The sequence below is a fragment of the Palaemon carinicauda genome, chromosome 38, assembly GCF_036898095.1.
Source record: "Palaemon carinicauda isolate YSFRI2023 chromosome 38, ASM3689809v2, whole genome shotgun sequence".
NCBI classification, from domain to species: Eukaryota; Metazoa; Arthropoda; class Malacostraca; order Decapoda; family Palaemonidae; genus Palaemon; species Palaemon carinicauda.
In genome coordinates, this window is record NC_090762.1 from 36989604 (window position 1) to 37009719 (window position 20116).

Consider the following 20116-nt stretch of genomic DNA (forward strand, 5'->3'; position numbering starts at 1 on the left):
TTTATTTAGAATTACTCAGGGCTTTTACAATGTGTAATTAGGATAGGTAACATGTTTCAGTTACGTAATTACAGTAAATGAATATGTCTGTAATTTCAGGCGAAGTAACAAAAACAAGCATGCAGTTGAGGAGGGTAGCAGTCCAAATCTTCCAAGGGAAGTACGACCAAGTCCTGGCATCCTTTCTGCACGTTCGACGGTTGTTCAGTTGAGAAGAACAACTAACAAGAAGGGCAAACAAGCACCAGCGCCACCAAAGAGAACAAGGTAATAATTTTTTTAGAATTGAATATGAACATTGTGAATTGGATTATGGTCGCCTTTAGTTTGTGAATTATAAGTTAAATTATGTGATTGAGTATTGCTTGTGTAGTAATTGTTGCTATAAAATCTGTAAGTATTCCTACACGGATACAATCTTTTGAATCATTTGTATGGGTTACTGCTAATCCTGTTTTCTACGATCAGCCAATCAAGGAAAATTGGTTTGATTGCACCATGCTTCTTTGATAGATAACCATAACGCATGTGTACGTGGCAACAGGACTTGCCCGCATACCCTTCCCACAACAATGCTGGTTGTGAATGGAAGAGGTTTTGTTCTTACTTCCTGTCTACAATTGATTGCCCTGCATTCAACTTGCTTATACATTTAGTTTTCAGTGCTCATGACTTGTGTCTTTTCTTTATTTCATGATCACTTTATAGGTAGCCGGTTGGCCAGGGCACCAGCCACCCATTGAGATACTATCTCTAGAGTTATGGGGTCTTTTGACTTGCCAGGCAGTACTACATTGAATACCTCTCTCTGGTTACGGGTCATTTTGTCTTTACCTACATATACACCGAATAGTCTGGCCTATTCTCTCCACATTCTCCCCTGTCCTCATACATCTTACAATACTGAGATTACCAAACAATTCTTTTTCACCCAAGAGGTCAACTACTGCATTGTATTTGTTCAATGGCTAGTCTTTCCTCTTGGTAAGGGTAGAAAAGACTCTTTCGCTATGGTAAGCACCTCTTCTAGGAGAAGGACACTCCAAAATCAAAACATTGTTTTTTCAATATTAAACTTACCCGATAATCATGTAGCTGTCAACTCTGTTGCCCGACAGAATTCTATGGAGGGATACGCCAGCTATCACAATACTAGAAGGGGGTGTTCTTACCAGCGCCACCTGTGGCCAGGTACTCAAGTACTTCTTGTTGACACCTCCTCAATTATTCCTCTGTCGTGCTTCTGACAAGACGTTCTGGGATACGCTTATGTTCTTGGAGTATTTTCACGACTTTGGTGAAGTATTTCTCTTTGATTTCGGCTGTCGCTTTACTGGAAACTTCTATTTTAGCTTAGTTAGCTTTTGGAATAATTTGATTATTTTTGGTGACGAAGAGAGTATGAACTCTCGTTCACCTTTCAATGGCCGACCCTTCCCTTAGTCGGAAGTGTTGGTGTCTAAGAGAGTATAGACTCTCTTTCTTAATTTTGCTTAACAAAAGTTATAGATTTATTTTATATCTCTCCGCCTCTTATAGGCCTCTTCGATTAACTTCCTTTTATTATAAACTTATTAAAATTAATTTTTATATTTGTTTATATTCGACCTTCCTAATAGTAGGCGGTCTTTTCTTGGTACCGAAGTTAATTATCGTGAGCCCGTCATTTCGGTTTTACCTGTTAACATATTATGCTATTTTAAGGTCTTTGAAAGAATTTCTTTGATAGTCTCGTACTTTTTCAAAGTTGAACTAACGTTTTGTTTGTCTCGGCAGTTGTTGACGTTCAGAACGTTTCAACTTGCACTCTATCGTTACGATAGAGAAAGAATGTTCACGGTTTCACATTGCAGTAAAGAGTAACCGTTTCTAGCGTTTTGTTCATTCTTTCTTAACTTAATGGTTTTGATCCTAATAAGGAACTTTTCTTTTTGGGAAATATTTCAGTTTTTTCCTTTAACAATAATATGTTTTAACGATATATATGATTGGGCTCTTCTCTCAGGTTCTAAGTCAAGAGAGAGAGAGAGAGAGAGAGAGAGAGAGAGAGAGAGAGAGATAGAGACGTAGGGAGAAAGAGGATAAACGTTTCCCTCAAGCCTGCCAGGCGTACGAGTAACGTCGTTATCGTTTTGCTCTTATCCCTAGTCTCTTTAGGGGAAGAAACTAAACGTTTCTAGAGTGATCTAGTGTTTAGTCTCTTTCCAGCCACTGAATTTTCTTTCATTAGTTTTTTCTGTTACATTGTAATTCTGTTTTCGCAATTACTAACTTTTGAGAAGGATAGAATTGCGTGTTTCAGGTACAAACCACTTAAAGTTTCGAGTTCAGTGAAATAAGTGCAAACAGAAATCAAAGTGATAAGTGATTAGCAAAGTATGTCAGTGTTATGCGTGAGGGTACTTTTGTGCGCGCCAGTCGTCCTCCCAGTCCGGGACCTCTTGCAAGCTCCCAAGCCCAGGGGAGAAGCAATGTCGAAGGGCATAAGGGTTCGGCAGGCCTTGATCGGCGCACAGAAGTATCCTCGGTGGTTGTGGGCGTGTCTTACCGAGACCGTCACTCCCACCCGCAGACGATTGAGCCCTTATTTTGCTCGTCTGCAGAAGAGATTTAGAGGAGAAAATAAAGGCAGAGTTACGCTGGTCTCAGGTCTCAAGACCTCTTAAACGTAAAGTCCAGACCTATGCCAGACGTACGAAGTAAAGTTCAACAACCCGGATGCAGTCATTGGGTTAGCTCTGTCTCTCCTCAGTCATCAGTTTGTCGGGCTGAGAGTGCGCCTACACTCCCCCCCCCCCCTATGCTCGCTCCGCCTGATCGCAGTACCACCTGCCAGGCGTACGATGTTGTGGACTCTACTACAGTCCATGCAAGCACAGCTTTCGGACCTGATGCGTGAGTGTCGTGCTGAGAGTGTTGCACCTCCTCCTCCTCCTGCACCGGTGGTGCACCAACCGCCTGCACCCGTTCAGCCTGTGCTGCACCCGCCTGCACCGGTGGTGCACCAACCGGCTGCACCCGTTCAGCCTGTGCTGCACCCGCCTGCACCGGTGGTGCACCAACCGGCTGCACCCGTTCAGCCTGTGCTGCACCCGCCTGCACTCGCTGCACCCAGTCGCAGCACCATCTGCCAGGCGTACGATGTTGTAGACTCTACTACAGTCCATGCAAGCACAGCTTTCGGACCTGTTGTGTGAGTGTCGGGCTGAGAGTGTTGCACCTCCCCTGCACCCGTTCAGCCTGTGCTCAACCCGCCTGCACTCGCTGCACCCAGTCGCAGCACCATCTGCCAGGCGTACGATGTTGTAGACTCTACTACAGTCCATGCAAGCACAGCTTTCGGACCTGTTGTGTGAGTGTCGGGCTGAGAGTGTTGCACCTCCCCTGCACCCTTTCAGCCTGTGCTCAACCCGCCTGCACTCGCTGCACCCAGTCGCAGCACCATCTGCCAGGCGTACGATGTTGAACCTCTTTCTGTGTTCGCTGTTCCCAGTGTTGTTCAGCCTCAGCCTTCTTTAAGGCAACCTTCGGTTTGGGATCAGGAGGATTACCCCACTCTTCCTCCTCCTCCCCTGGCTGCTCCACCGGTGGTGCAACTCTCGGTGGAGGTACAACCTCTTCCACCTGTGAGTCAGTCTCCTCAGCTGCTGCACCGAGCTCAACCCGTGCACCCTGATCCTGAGGAACAGGAACTTTCTGCACCTTCCACTGTTGTTGTTCCAGCTCGTTCTGACTCTGCTGTTCAGCATACCTTACCTCCATTTTCTAACCATGGCAAAAATATGAATCATGAGTTATGAATGTAAGGTAAACATTATGTTGATTTTTAAACCCCATGCAAGCATGCATAAAGCACTCTAGCACTGGTCATGGAATTTCTGAGAAATGTTAAACGCCATGCACACGCTCTGCTTTCCTTACAGCAGGCTCTGCTTACAGCAGGCTCTGCTTACTACATGCTCAGCATTCAGCATGCTCTGCATTCAGCATGCTCTGCATACAACATGCTCTGCATACAGCATGCTCTGCATTCAGCATGCTATGCATACAACATGCTCTACATACAGCATGCTCTGCATACAGCATACTCTGTATTCATCATGCTCTGCATACCTTACCGCATGCTTCTCAACATATCTTGGGTTGTTGCCAACTCACTAGACTGTCAAGCAGTTTCATAACGTTGCCTTCTAGTCTGCTGCTTTTGCACCAGTGAACCCTCACTCAGAGAACTTAGCTTTTCTAGGATAAGGTCCCTGTAGATGAGAAAGTTCTTTTCTCCCTCCTTCTGATATTCCCTTGAGGACTCTGTCATTTGGAGGGAGCCTTTAGCTGCATAACCTCTTATGGACTTTTATTTAAGCATAACATGCTTACAGGGAAGGTAATGGTTCCACTTCAGCCGCTAATCCCGTCTGTTACCACACCTGCTCCCATAGACCTTGAGCTGTGTTGCATGACATGCAGTCCAAGCTTAGTCCTTGTTAGAGGATTTTTGTTTACGGAGTCAATGTGTCACGGGGAAGACGTTCAACAACCAACAGAAGGGACTTGTTGTGACGCAGTGCGGCAACCTCAGCAACCCATTAAGGAGTTGTCTGTACGACCCAGATAGTCTAGACAGATTCGGGTTGTCACTGTACTTCCTCGCTTGCCCATGATTGTCAGTTTACAGACTGTGCAGCAGTATCATGATCTTGTGTCCGGCTCCGTCAGACGACTGGCTTTTAAGAGCTCCCACAAGTCGTCGCTGTCTGGAGATTTTCAAATGGACTATGGATCTGACCAAGGAACTGGGCCTCCTGGTCAATTTTGAGGAGTCTCAGCTCGTTCCATCCCAGACCATTGTTTCCTTGGGTATGGATCTTCAGAGTCGAGCTTTTCGGACTTGTCCGTCGGCCCCAAGGATCTTCCAAGCCCTAGAATGCATCCAGAGCATGCTGAGAAGGAACCGATGCTTAGTCAGGCAGGGGATGAGTCTAACAGGGACACTTTCATCGCTGGCCCTGTTCATCGAGTTAGGGAGATTCCACCTCCGCCCCCTTCAGTATCATCTAGCTGCTCACTGGATAAAGGACATGACGCTAGAGACGGGCTCAGTTCCTGTTTCCGAAGAGATGAGGTCTACTCTAACGTGGTGGAAGAACAGCATTCTTCTCAAGGAAGGTCTACCTTTGGCTGTTCAGACCCCCGACCACCGTCTCTTCTCGGACGCATCGGACACGGGCTGGGGTGCGACACTGGACGGACAGGAATGCTCGGGAACATGGAATCAGGAGCAAAGGACACTTCACATCTATTGCAAGGAGTTGTTGGCAGTTCATCTGGCCTTGATAAACTTCAAGTCCCTCCAGCTTAACAAGGTGGTGGAGGTGAACTCCGACTACACCACAGCCTTGGCTTACATCTCCAAGCAGAGAGGGACTCATTCGAGGAAGTTGTTCAAGATCGCAAGGGACCTCCTCATTTGGTCAAAGATCGAAAGCTCACGCTGGTAACGAGGCTCATTCAGGGCGATATGAATGTCATGGCAGATCGCCTCAGCCGTAAGGGTCAGGTCTTCCCCACAGAGTGGACCCTTCACAAGAATGTTTGCAGCAGACTTTGGGCCCTGTGGGGTCTGCCAACCATAGTTCTATTCGCTACCTCGATGACCAAGAAGCTCCTCTTGTATTGTTCTCCGATTCCAGACCCAACAGCAGTTCGCGTGGATGCCTTTCTGCTGGATTGGTCCCATCTCAACCTGTATGCATTCCCGCCGTTCAAGATTGTCAACAGGGTACTTCAGAAGTTCGCCTCTCACAAAGGGACACGGTTGACGTTGGTTGCTCCCCTCTGACCCGCGAGAGAAGGGTTCACCGAGGTACTGCAATGGCTGGTCGACGTTTCCCAGGACTCTTCCTCCTAGAGTGGACCTTCTGCGTCAACCTCACGTAAAGAAGGTACACCCAAACCTCCACGCTCTTCGTCTGACTGCCTTCAGACTATCGAAAGTCTCTCAAGAACTAGAGGCTTTTCGAAGGAGGCAGCCAGAACGATTGCCAGAGCAAGGACGACATCCACTCTCAGAGTCTATCAGTCTTAATGGGAAGTCTTCCGAAGCTGGTGCAAGGCCAATGCAGTTTTCCTCAACCAGTACCACTGTAACCCAGATTGCTGACTTCCTGTTACATCTAAGGAACGTAAAATCCCTATCAGCTCCTACGATCAAGGGTTACAGAAGTATGTTGGCAGCGGTTTTCCGCCACAGAGGCTTGGATCTTTCCTCCAACAAAGATCTACAGGACCTCCTTAGGTCTTTTGAGACCTCAAAGGAACGTCGGTTGTCCACTCCAGGCTGGAATCTAGACGTGGTCCTAAGGTTCCTAATGTCATCAGGATTTGAACCGTTCCAATCAGCCTCTTTTAAGGACCTCACATTAGAAACTCTTTTCCTCGTGTGCTTAGCAACAGGTAAAAGAGTAAGTGAGATCCACGCCTTCAGCAGGAACATAGGTTTCACATCTGAAACGGCTACATGTTCCTTGCGGCTCGGTTTTTTTTGGCTAAAACGAGCTTCCTTCCCGTCCTTGCCCTAAGTCGTTCGAGATCCCAAGCCTGTCCAACATGGTGGGGAACGAACTAGAGAGAGTACTTTGCCCTGTTAGAGCTCTTAAGTACTATTTAAGAAGGTCAAAACCATTACGAGGACAATCAGAAACCTTATGGTGTGCTATCAAGAAGCCTTCTCTACCAATGTCTAAGAACTCAGTTTCTTACTACATCAGGCTTCTGATTAGAGAAGCAAATTCTCATCTGAAGGAAGAAGACCTTGCTTTGCTGAAGGTAAGGACACATGAAGTGAGAGCTGTGGCTACTTCAGTGGCCTTCAAACAGAACCGTTCTCTGCAGAGTGTTATGGATGCAACCTATTGGAGAAGCAAGTCAGTGTTCGCATCATTCTATCTCAAAGATGTCCAGTCTCTTTACGAGTACTGCTACACCCTGGGTCCATTCGTAGCAACGAATGCAGTAGTAGGCGAGGGCTCAGCCACTACATTCCCATAATTCCATAACTTTTTAACCTTTCTCTTGAATACTTTTTATTGGTTGTTCGGTCGGCTAAGAAGCCTTCCACATCCTTGTTGATTTGGCGGGTGGTCAATTCTTTCTTGAGAAGCGCCGAGGTTAAAGGTTGTGATGAGGTCCTTTAGTATGGGTTGCAGCCCTGTATACTTTAGCACCTTTGGGTTGATTCAGCCTCCAAGAGGAACGCTGCGCTCAGTAAGGAAGACGAACTTAAAAAAGAGACAGAGTAACGGTTCAATTCGACTTCCTTACCAGGTACTTATTATTTCATTGTTATTTGAGATAACTGTTATATGAAATATGGGATACTTAGCTATCCTTTAATCTTGTACACTGGTTTTCACCCACCCCCCTGGGTGTGAATCAGCTACATGATTATCGGGTAAGTTTAATATTGAAAAATGTTATTTTCATTAGTAAAATAAATTTTTGAATATACTTACCCGATAATCATGATTTAATTGACCCTCCCTTCCTCCCCATAGAGAACCAGTGGGACCGAGGAATAATTGAGGAGGTGTCAACAAGAAGTACTTGAGTACCTGGCCACAGGTGGCGCTGGTAAGAACACCCCCTTCTAGTATTGTGATAGCTGGCGTATCCCTCCATAGAATTCTGTCGGGCAACAGAGTTGACAGCTACATGATTATCGGGTAAGTATATTCAAAAATTTATTTTACTAATGAAAATAACATTTCTAGTCTTGGTTAGTGCCATAGCCTCCGTACCATGGCCTTCCACTGCCTTAGATTAGAGTTCTCTTGCTTGAGGGTACTCTCGGGCACACTGTTCTATCTTCTTTCTCTTCCTCTTGTTTTATTTTTTATTTTTTATAGTTTATACAGTATATGAAAGATCTATTCTAAAATATTTTATTTTAATTGTTCAGCGCTTCGCCTGATGTTTATTTCCTTGTTTCCTTTCCTTACTGGGCTATTTTTCCCTGTTGGAGCCCTTGGGCTTGTAGTATCTTGCTTTTCCAACTAAGGTTGTAGCTTAGCAAGTAATAATAATAATAATAATAATGATAATAATAATAATAGCAGTAAGTGGTAGGAAGCCCAGGTCGCCACATTATGAAGTACAGTACATGCCCACTCTCCTTCAAACTGACTCATAGTATCAAGAGGAGGGATAATGTCAACTTCAAAACTATGCTTCCTAATGTGGCAACTTGGGTTTCCTATCACTTAGTGCAAGAGAGCCATATTCCTTTGGGCATATATTTATGTTGAAGTAAAAGAAAATGGGAAAATGTAAAAATATTTATGGGTAAATGTCAATTGACCTGGGCTTCTGGAAAAAAAAGCAATATGAAAAACAGGTGAATATAGAAATAATTGATATTAAAATTCTAATTTTTATCCTTCTCTGATAGTATGAGCTTGATATTCAGGTTAACCATTTATACAGATAGATTTTACATTTTGAATATATTCTGGTAAATAATGTTCATTATAGTAAATGATTTTCATTTAAGTGAATAGTATTCATGTACCATATTTTTCTCTTTGACAGTTCCTTCAGGGACAGTACGTGTACAGATCAGGAGCTTCCCGGTGGAATGGCAGGAGATGAACTCAATGAATTCAATGGTATAGACAAAATCTTTGAAGGTACCTCGTATTTCGTCCCTGTCTCCTCTGCCTATCTGCTTTTTTCTTGCCAGCCCTTATTTGCCTGTTGAGGAAGATTTTGCTAAAAAGGTCATTTTAGACTGAAACTGTTAAGTGGCAAATTCATTGATAAAAGAGGATGAATGTTTTTGTTGTACTCCAACTCATTCCAGTTGCTGTAAATGCCTTTCTTTATAATTCTTTATGAAAAGTGGCATTGGTGAGTCTGGAATTTGGTTGGGATATGAGAACTGTTGTCCTGATTATCATGGGTCTCTCATCTAACTTTTCAGTTTTGTGAGTGCTTTAACCACTGCAGAGGTTTTTCTGTTGCTAGAATTACCTGTTGTACATATTGTATACTGTTATAAAGTTAGTTTTGTGTTAATGAAAAAAAAAAACTGAATTTTTGGACTTACAGCTTAAATGCAAAGGAAGTTAGTGACGTGCCAGAAATAATCATGCTTTTCAATGGCATTCAGTTGGAGTTTTGAATAGCCTTTTGTTTCAGCCTCTGCATTTTATATCTAGCAATATACAAAATTAAAAAAAAGTTATTGTTTTGATTAAAAATTATTGAATGCAGTCATTGCAGTTTTTAGTTTTTCTTTCTAGATGTCAATTGGTTTGATTGAAATGATTAACATGTTTATATATTGATTTTTAGGACCATTACAATTAGGTAAATTTGAAGAGTGAACCTTTCTCAAAAGGCATGTGGTGTTACTTTGTGATTCATTCGTAACAGTAACACTTGCAAATATCGCAGTAAATGACCTGCTAATTAATGATTCATATTCGTTTTAACACATCATGTGCTTTCATTTTATTTCACAGATATTTTTTTTGTTGAATGGGTACTTCAAGTCTAAATCTTTTAAATTCTCAAAAAAAGGAAAAAGAAACTTTTGACAAAAATTTTCAGAAATATTTTGGATTCTAAAAGTTTTATAAGATCTTGAATTTAATTTGAACAACTTTAATGACGTTGAGTCTTAATTTAATATTTTACTGATAGGTAATATCTCGCAATACAGTTTGTTTAGGTCATTTATGAGAACCTCTTGACTTTATTCACTAAATTTTTGGCTAGCATTACTAAGATTTTGATGAATAAGAAACTTTGTTTTTTTATTTTGAGTAAGAATAATATGATTTACATCTGACCAAGCAGTTAGGAGCAATTACTTAGGACTGTGAAGATGTATTAGGTTACTATGTTTTCTAATCTTAGTTATTACCGTACTTTCTGTAAAACCTCTTTTTATATGTCAATAACCTGTGTTTAGTATCCATTCCTGTTTTATAGGTAAAAGGGATTAATGATTTCTGTGTTTTAAAGTGTCTAAGCACAAGGTTTGTGTTATACGACTGTGAATCTCAGCTTGATCCCAATGCTTTTGGTGTTAGATTTGTTGCCTTTTGCTGTCTGCTCTTTTCCATACTTTTGCTAAAACTATTAAGTGTAGATATTACGATGATCAGGTGTTTTTTTTTAGTGTCAGTTTTGATACAATGCTCTACTTTTGAAGAAGGTGACATGATTGATGTGTAGAGAGAGCTGCTGTTGGTATTAGCTTAACTAATTACTTGGGGCATATTATAGTATTTCCCTTGGGTTTTAGTAAAGAACTATTCTGACCTTGTGTACATGATGTGGGAATATCTGCCTAATGACACACGAGCTAAGGTTTTAATAGTGTAGGTTGCTGTTAATATTTATAATTGCTTCTTATCAAGAATGCTTTAGTATTTTTTGAGCACTATTATCACAATCTTATTCTTCGTGAATGTTTAAAAGTAACATAGTCCATTGAATTAATTTTTTATCTTATTGGCATTGGAAATTGTTATGCTAGTTGAATTTTATTTGACTTTATGTAGCACTAGTAAAATTTTATAATAATTGGAAATAAAACAGAAAAAACGAATGCTCTTCAGTATTGAAGTGGTATTCTAACTATTTGGGGGATGAATGGAGAGTATTGTAATTCCTAATGGTGTGTGTATTAGCATTTACCCCTAGCTCTAAAACCTGGTACTATAAAATAGTCTAGTGCAAGCACAATGTGTGAAAAATATAAACTTACATGAAAAAGTAATGTACTTGATTACACAAGTAACTATTTTAATTGTTTATTGAGAATTTATCAGGAGTTTAGTCCATAAGAGAAGTCATTTTTAGCTAAGCTATGAATTTTTATATTTTATATTTCTCATTTGAACTCGAAGTTGCAGTATGTGGTTGTTTTTATAATGTTACCTGTATATTTTTCCTTGATTTTTATCTGATCACATAGGAATTTCTTTAGTGAAACATTGGATGTGTAGGATTTTAATAGGTATTAAAAGATTACTGTATACATTATACATTATTTTTTGCCAGGGGCTTCTGAAGAAATGTATACTTGAAACATTGCCCATTATTTTTATTTTCAGAAGTCATTAATAAGTTTATTTTTGTTTGCAATATTAGTAAGGCCTCATCCTAGCCACCAAAGAACCAGTGAAAAGCCTGCTTCCCCAGAACCATGAATTTTTACTTCACACCTTCAAAACATGAACTGACGACGTGGTACCAGCAAGTACAATATGCAAATATGATAGCCATTGCCTCTTTTAAGCAGCTTCTCTTGCATGCTGGCTATTTTTTATCTATAAATTAAATAATGATAGACATGTTTGAAAAATGAGAAATCAATCCACAGGCTACCTAACTCTATTTTCATAAACCAAATACCCGAATATAAATGTTTTTAGGAAATCCCACCTGCCATAAACTGAGATAAAAATACTAATTTAGTTATTACTTTTTTATGTTAAAGGTAATGTACCGGTAGTTGTGGATGCAGCTTTGTTAGCTTTTAACATTCCACTTTTGGCCTTTAAATTTTAATTTGGATTCAATGAAAAATTGTGGCAGTATTTAAAGTATTTTCATTAGTGTCTCTTGTAGTATAGCTTATGGATAATATAGTTGAACTGTAGGTTTTACTGTCACTTTGCCCTAATGCTGATTGATAAAAATCTTCACTGTTTGAAATTTTTTAGTTTTATAATCACAGGTCTTTCGAAGTTGATTACTGTATTTGATGGCTTATAAGACGCACAGGCATATAAGACGTACCCTCATTCCGGCAGGTCAAATTATGAAACAGTTTTTATTGCATTTAAGCATACAATATATTGTTGCCAGCAGTCTAGGTGTACATTACATAAGCAGATATATACCGTATATTTCCGCGCATAAGACGACCTTCAGATAAGACGAGGTCAAAAATTAAGTCAGTATTAAATGAATTTGGGTCATATCTGCTGTAGAAGACGACTCGTGAATTACAAAACGTACACATCTGTGTATGAGTTAGCTTTTGCAACAACAGGACTCTTATCAATTATTGGTTATGTAATATAAATATTATTAATTTTGTTTTACTTACTTTATCGTTAGTAATTAGAAATAAATGAAATAAGAGTGATTTCATATCAAGTATTTCCTAATAAACAGTGCCTAAAACAGAAAACGTTTTGATTACGTTTTGTCACCGATCATAACGAACAAAAAAACTGATTTACACATGCGAATGATAACTAACAATACTAGGAGCTTTTAGTGAAGATGTTATTACAAATATAGAACTTGCCACATCCCTAAAAATGTCCACACGTCGCATAAAAGGAAAACCATTTTGTTTGCGTTTGGTCAACAATAACAAAGTACCGCTAATGATAGTATGATGTGACAGAGAAGATGGTGCTTGATTGGAAAGAGTGAGGATAATTTGAATCAAGGTGGAGTTTTGATAAAAATTAAATATGCTAATCTAAATTTTATTACTACCGTTAATTAACGATATCATTAAAATTATTGAAGGTTAAGGTAAGAAAAAGTAAAGTGGTTCCTGAGAATGCAACCATAGTAGATGTTTACATTTTGTCAGCAGATGTTTATACAGTAAATGCCAAGTCACAGCATTTCAGATTCAATTGCTTTTATTTTCATGAATTAATTTTCAAAACACCGGTTATAATACAATAATACCAACAATAAAAGTATAATATGGATGCATGGAGTTTAAAGCGGGTAAAAGTGCCGAGCGTAAGCTGGATTAGATTAGCCTAGGCCTACGGTAGGTCTCAAACTTCACCTACAATGTATAAGACGTAGGGCGATTTTTTAGCCAAATTTTTGGGGAAAAAATTGCGTCCTATATGCCGTCAAATACGGTATGTGAAACTTAATTGGTCAAGACAACTGTTTATATTATGAAAGTTAACGTTCACCTTTCTCACGTTTGGTACTGAATCTTTATGGTTACTTCAGTTGCAAAGTAGATTTAACTTGAAAAAGAGTTAAATTTCCAGGCTCATAGGACTGTCCTTGATCTGATGATTGGTTTTTATGAGGTAGTTTAACAGGGCCACTAAGTTATATTGCTAGATTCTTCTATGGCTTTGTTTTTAAATGAGGGTTGGAAATTTGAGCAAGGCACATTTAAAAGAAATAGGTCAGCTAAGTAAGGAGGAACTGCAGGAAACAATCATTAAGTTTAGAGACTATAGTCAGTTCTTTTTAGTGAGGTAGATTTGCACTGACTTGCAGGGGTACCCTTTCAGCTCAGAAATGTTTCCTAACAGCTGATTAGTTGGAAGTATTTTTTTCCGACCAACCAGCTATTAGGAAACTTTTCCGAGCTAAAAGGACACCCTTGCGAGTCGGTGCAATTCTGCCTCACTAAAAAAAAATTGACTACAGGTGGTTGTTGCACCTGCATTTAAGGATAAGTAAGATAAGAAGTTAGTAAGTTTGGTGTTCAAGCCGAAAGGTTTTAGTGAGATTTCTCCTATATACTTTTTTTCAATTGAAGGGCATGCAAGGAAATTAAATTACTTAAAAGTAAGTGCTATTGAATACTAATAATAGAATTTAAAAATAGATCAGCAGCCATTGAGTTCTCTCTATACCATCATTCAAATACTTTCTCTTCTTTTACAGATTCTAGTATTTCCATAAAATAATGCTAAGAGAATCATCATTACAGTACTTCTGATCATTCTTAAAAGGAATAATTTTCTTTATTGTGTGATCATAAGGAACAATTCTTAATAGTAGATGAAACTTAAACGGGGAAAACAGCACTACAAAGAAACATCTGTTATTTGCTTAACTCTTTAAACTATGTTATTTTTAATGGTAGATTTCAGTGGTATGAAAGTCCCATATAATACATTATGTATATAAATTCTATATTACAGTCTTAACCCTCTGGTGGTCCTGAATTTTACAAAATTACTGTCAGGTTCATGACTACAAACTTTTTTGTGGTGAACAATTACATAATGTATCAACCATGAGCATACATTATGTGTCAACTTACTTAATGTTGATATTTCATAGTGTGATTAAAGAAGGAATAAAGATGAAAACTGGAAATTGCCTAATAGAGCTAAATAAATTTTCTATACGGCTACATAAATGGGCAAGTGCGTCATTGGATCATCAGAGGGTTACTGTCCATGAAGTTCAATAGTTAGATGTCTTGAAATGGTGGTCATATGATCTTTTGTTTCATTGACATGAAAAATTTGATGCTCATAATCAGTTGATTTACAACAGTTTTCATATCACTGAAATTTATAATTTGGTGATTTACCCATATAAAATATGACTACTGTATCACTGTCGTAACCATTATGGTAAAATTTTCAGCTTGATTCCTACTTTTACTTTTTATTTAGGTAGTTAGGCTGAAATTGTATTTTAGAAAACTTATAATCAGTGTGTAGTGGAAAAGTAGGTGATGATATTAGTTTAAAAATTATAACTATAAAATAAACAGGGTCTGATTATATGAAATACACATTAGACTTGCAATAGCTTTATTATTGATCTTGGCAATTAGTTGTTTCCATTAAATTGGTTTGGATAAAGTCTGTCTAGAAGACATTCAAGTGCTTGATCTATTCATGAATTTAAAACAACAAAGTCATTAAAAATTTTAATAGAACTTAAAAAGAAATATCTTAGAGTTTGATGGTAAGCGTGTCATGCTAAGAATTCATTCTTAATTTTATATACCGGCAAAGAGATTTCTGAAGGATTTTTTTACTTCAGATTATTAAAGAGAGACCAAAAACTTGTAATTTTTGCATGATTCTAATAAACAACGGAATGAAGCAAAACAGTTTTGGTAATTTCTTACTAGCTTAGAAATCAACGAAGCACATTTTGCATAGCTACTATTTTTCAAAGTCTGAATCAACATTATGCTATGTTTTTAGAATATTTTGAGTAAGAATTACTATGTTAATGCTTTTGTGGAAATGTTTTCAAGCTACTATTTAAAATAAAGAGATTCAAGTTGTATATCTGTAGTTAATAAAGATGCACTAAAAAGAAAAAAATACTGAATTGCCATAAACTTTATACCATGTAATTTAATAACACCACATTTGTAAATTAAGTAATTTTTGTTTAAGAAATAAGATTGTTTGCACTTTATTTCTGTAAAGGGAGGGCTAATTTAACTTATTATGAGGCGTTCCTCGTTAGTTGCAAGGAATGATTCCTGACCATGATATCTGAATGAAAGATTTGTTTTAGTCAGAGTGCAGAATTTTAGTAAATACATTCTGATTTGTATTGGATTTTGAATGAGTACCAAAAATGCAATAATGAATTTTTAAAAGAATGTTTGGTTAATTATTTTATGGTATCTGTAATGGAATATGTGCTGACAATGTCAAAAAGTTGTAATGTGCTAGATAGTGTTTGTTGCGTACGTGATGTTACGAGGGGTCATTAAAGTTTAGGCAGCTTATTTTTATTTTTGTAGTATGAATACTGTATGTTGATACTGATTCCATTTATTTCAAGCTGTAATGTAACAATCCTGTATAGTAATGGTGTGGAATATTGGTCATACAATGTTTGCTGACACAATTACCAATATATAGCTTTCTCTTTTTATTTTTTATTTCTCTTAGATATGAGAGAGAGAGAGAGAGAGAGAGAGAGAGAGAGAGAGAGAGAGAGAGAGAGAGAGAGAGAGAGAGAGAGAGAGAGAGAGAGAGAGAGAGAGAGAGAGAGTGTGTGTGTTCAAATGGAGTGATTTGGTGTAGTGTGTCATTTCTTGCGCAAACGATAGTTCATTAGTTTACAAAAGAGAGAGAGAGAGAGAGAGAGAGAGAGAGAGAGAGAGAGAGAGAGAGAGAGAGAGTGAGTGTGTGTGTTCAAATGGAGTGATTTGGTGTAGTGTGTCATTTCTTGCGCAAACGATAGTTCATTAGTTTACAAAAGAGAGAGAGAGAGAGAGAGAGAGAGTGTGTGTGTGTTCAAATGGATTGATTTGGTGCAGTATGATATTTCTTGCACAAAAAATAGTTCGTTATTTTGCAAGCTCAGCATTCCAGATTCTTTTGAACTGTATAATGCTGCCCTTTATACAGCACCTAGATTATTTTCTGTTGGAAAACAATAGTAAAATTATTATGTAGTATTCACAATTTGTGTGTGAATTAGAAAACTATTATATATTACATTATATTTTGCTTAGGTACTTGTTAGTCTCAGTATGATAGCATTAAGGTAGTACAGTATAATATTTAAGCTCTCAGATACAGTATTCTAATATAGTCGTCGATATAAATCTTTGTAACATTAAATTTGATGTTTATTATGTGCTAGATAATATCTACCTTGCATAAGTTTATTGCATTAGAATATAGTAATGTAGCCCTCTTTCCAAGGATTATATCTTTTTTTAAAAGACTAACATCTTTGTTACCGATTATGTTTTCTACATCAATGTTTTAAAAGCAAGTTTATTGTTGTTTGAGCTAATCAAATAGTATTAAAATTATAGGTATACAGAAGGACTTGGCTGATCTTGCTAGTAGCAATGATGCAGAGAGTGAAAGTGACCTGAGGGAAAGGACACCAGATACCGAGGATTCTGGGGCGCAATCTCTGCCAGCAACTCAGGGCATTGGAACGTCACATTCAACATTTAGAGCGGAACCACCACACTTGCAGTCCTTCCGGTATGTGGTTGTTCATTAGTTTAACTTTGTTACTTTATTTTGGCATTAGTCTTTGAAGCAAACATGGTTATTATTGTTATTTTGGTAGGAGACCCTCTTTTATTATTGTTTGATTGAAGACAATGGCTGCCTCAGTGGTGTTAATTTTATAAGATGCTTTTTCTTTTGATTTAATGTTTTTCTTTTCATCAGCATTGCAGTTTGTCAGTAACTGCGCTATTCTCATTTTTTGAGAAAATATGGATATTCATCTGTAAATTAATTAAATCTTCAAGAAGATTACATATGAACATAGGCTTTTGTACTAAGTCCAGGGTTCGGTGATCTCTTTTCTTTGTTGTATTCGGGAATGAGATCATGTTGCAATGTGTTTCAAGCAGCAAGGTACACCTGCTCATCATCAAACTTGAATAAGTGATCACTTACTGTTACTTATTCTTCAAGCTTGATGATGAGCAGACGTACCTTGGTGATTGAAGTGCTTTGCAACTGGATCTCACTCCTGAATATGGCGAAGAACAGAGATCTCCAAACTCTGGAATGCCCCGAGACTTAGTACTTAAACCTATGTTCGTATGTACTCTTAAAGTAAGACTTAATTCGTTTACTGACGAATATCCATATCCTCTCAAAAATGAGAATAGTATAGTTACTGGCAAATTTCAGTGCTGTTGAAAAGAAGAAAATTATTATTATTATTATTATTATTATTATTATTATTATTATTGTTGTTGATGTTGTTGTTGTTGTTGTTGTTTAATATGTGTTTTGTTTTGTCAATGGTACCAGTAGATTGGGTTTGTGCGTGTATTGTACCACTATATAAGGGTAAGGGAGATGTGCATGAGTGTTGTAATTCATGGGGTATTAGTTTGTTGAGTGTGGTGGGAAAAGTGTATGGTAGAGTACTGATTAATGGGATTAAGGATAAAACAGAGAATGCAATCTTAGAAGTACAGGGTGGTTTTAAAAGAGGTAGGGGTTGCATAGGAGTTGTATGAATCGGATTTTTACTCTTAGGCAAATATGCGATAAATATTTAGCAAAAGGTAAGGTGTATGTTGTGTTTATGGATCTGGAGAAAGCGTATGATAGAGTTGATAGGGAAGCAATGTGGAATGTGGTGAGGTTATATGGAGTTGGTGGAAGGTTGTTGCAAGCAGTGAAAAGTTTCTACAAAGGTAGTAAAGCCCGCGTTAGGATAGGAAATGAAGTGAGCGATTGGTTTCCAGTGAGAGTGGGGCTGAGACAGGGATGTGTGATGCTGCCGTGGTTGTTTAACTTGTATGTTGATGGAGTGGTGAGAGAGGTGAATGCTTGAGTGCTTGGACGAGGATTGAAACTGCTTGGCCGATTAGTGAGAATTTGGAAGGGTGTATGAGGGAAGGAAGTTGAGAGTTAATGTGGGTAAGAGCAAGGTTATGAGATGTACGAGAAGGGAAGGTGGTGCGAGGTTGAATGTCATGTTAAATGGAGAGTTACTTGAGGAGGTGGATCAGTTTAAATACTTGGGGTCTGTTGTTGCAGCAAGTGGTGGAGTGGAAGCAGATGTACGTCAGAGAGTGAAGGAAGGATGCAAAGTGTTGGGGGCAGTTAAGGGAGTAGTAAAAAATAGAGGGTTGGGCATGAATGTAAAGAGAGTTCTGTATGAGAAAGTGATTGTACCAACTGTGATGTATGGATCGGAGTTGTGGGGAATGAAAGTGATGGAGAGACAGAAATTGAATGTGTTTGAGATGAAATGTCTGAGTATGGCTGGTGTATCTCGAGTAGATAGGGTTAGGAACGAAGTAGTGAGGGTGAGAACGGGTGAAAGAAATGAGTTAGCAGCTAGAGTGGATATGAATGTGTTGAGGTGGTTTGGTCATGTTGAGAGAATGGAAAATGGCTGTCTGCTAAAGAAGGTGATGAATGCAAGAGTTGATGGGAGAAGTACAAGAGGAAGGCCAAGGTTTGGGATGATGGATGGAGTGAAGAAAGCTCTGGGTGATAGATGGATAGATGTGAGAGAAGCAAGAGAGCCTGCTAGAAATAGGAATGAATGGCGAGCGATTGTGACGCAGTTCCGATAGGCATTGCTGCTTCCTCCGGTGCCTTGGATGACCGCGGAGGTAGCAGAAGTAAGGGATTCAGTGTTATGAAGCTTCATCTGTGGTGGATAACGGGGAAGGGTGGGCTGTGGCACCCCTAGCAGTACCAGCCGAACTCGGTTGAGTCCCTTGTCAGGCTGGGAGGAACGTAGAGAGGAGAGGTCCCCTTTTCTGTTTCATTTGTTTGATGTCGGCTACCCCCCAAAATTGGGGGAAGTGTCTTGATATATGTATGTATGTATGTATTATTGTTATTATTATTATTATCATTATTATTATTATCATTAATAGCAAAGCTAAAATCCTAGTTATAAAAGCAGGATGTTACAAGACTTAGGGTTTGAAGAGAGAAATTGGCTCAGTGAAGAAAGTAACATAGATCTATCATATATAAACTATAATTGGAGACTTATGTGAATCTGTTCAATTTAAAAACATATGTTGTAAGTTTGAAATTCTGAAGTTCCACTAATTCAACTGCTATATAAGGAAAATCATTCCACATTCTGGTCACAGCTGGAATAAAACTTTTAGAAGACTATATAGGGTTGAATCTTATGATGAAGGCAAGACATTTAGAATTAACTGCACACTTAGGATGGTATAATCTGGGAAGGTCTGAAATGGAAGGATGATCAGAATTATGGAAAATCTTATGCAACATGCATAAAGTTAGAACTGAATGACTGTGCCAGAGATTAAAATCAAAATCATTGATAAGAAATTTGATAGAATGTAATTTTTTGTCCAACAAATTAAAATGAGAGTTGCAACTGATGACCAGACAGGAAAACAATACTGTACTCGAAACAAGGTAGACTTTCTTGGTAAGGCATTTTTTTTTTTTTGCAATTGAAGAAGAAACTGTATAAAGACATTTTTAATGCTGTCATTTGATTATGGTGGTGTGATGTACCATACATGATACTGTATATTTCTTTTAGTAATGGATTATTTTTTTTCAGTATAGTTGAAATGCAGATGCATTGCTGTTGTAGTATAGGTACATATCACCAGATAAGCCTTTCATGAGGTATAGATTGCTAAGTGCTTTTGCTTTAGCAGTGAGCTTATGATCTTGTACCTGTTAGGAAATAAAACTATAGTCAAGTATTTACCTTAAAAATATTTCTTGTTACTGTGGCATATACATTTAATTTTGGCCCCTCCAGTTAACGAATATTACATCCGTTATGAGATGCGTGCCATTCTTTTAAAACACTGCTTTTTTACCGCAATTACAGTAAAAAAGTTTTAAAAGAATGACAGTATTCTAAAATAAAATTAATTTTATTTTAG

General features: G+C 38.3%; 2 protein-coding genes across 7 annotated transcripts in view; one reads left to right on the forward strand and one right to left on the reverse strand.

The window, feature by feature from the left end:
- The window catches only part of LOC137630549 (tyrosine-protein kinase ABL1-like), a 332860-nt gene that overhangs the window by 123382 nt on the left and 189362 nt on the right, over nucleotides 1–20116 (reverse strand). The window lies entirely within an intron of this gene.
- LOC137630548 (tyrosine-protein kinase Abl-like) overlaps nucleotides 1–20116 on the forward strand; it is an 86918-nt gene that overhangs the window by 62131 nt on the left and 4671 nt on the right. For 2 of the 3 annotated variants that reach the window (XM_068362063.1, XM_068362065.1), the window contains exons 10-12: nucleotides 100–267; nucleotides 8587–8684; nucleotides 16550–16727. In XM_068362063.1, coding sequence (XP_068218164.1) covers nucleotides 100–267; nucleotides 8587–8684; nucleotides 16550–16727 — 444 coding nt within the window. The remainder of the gene's footprint in view (nucleotides 1–99; nucleotides 268–8586; nucleotides 8685–16549; nucleotides 16728–20116) is intronic. The other variant, XM_068362064.1, reaches the window with a different exon arrangement.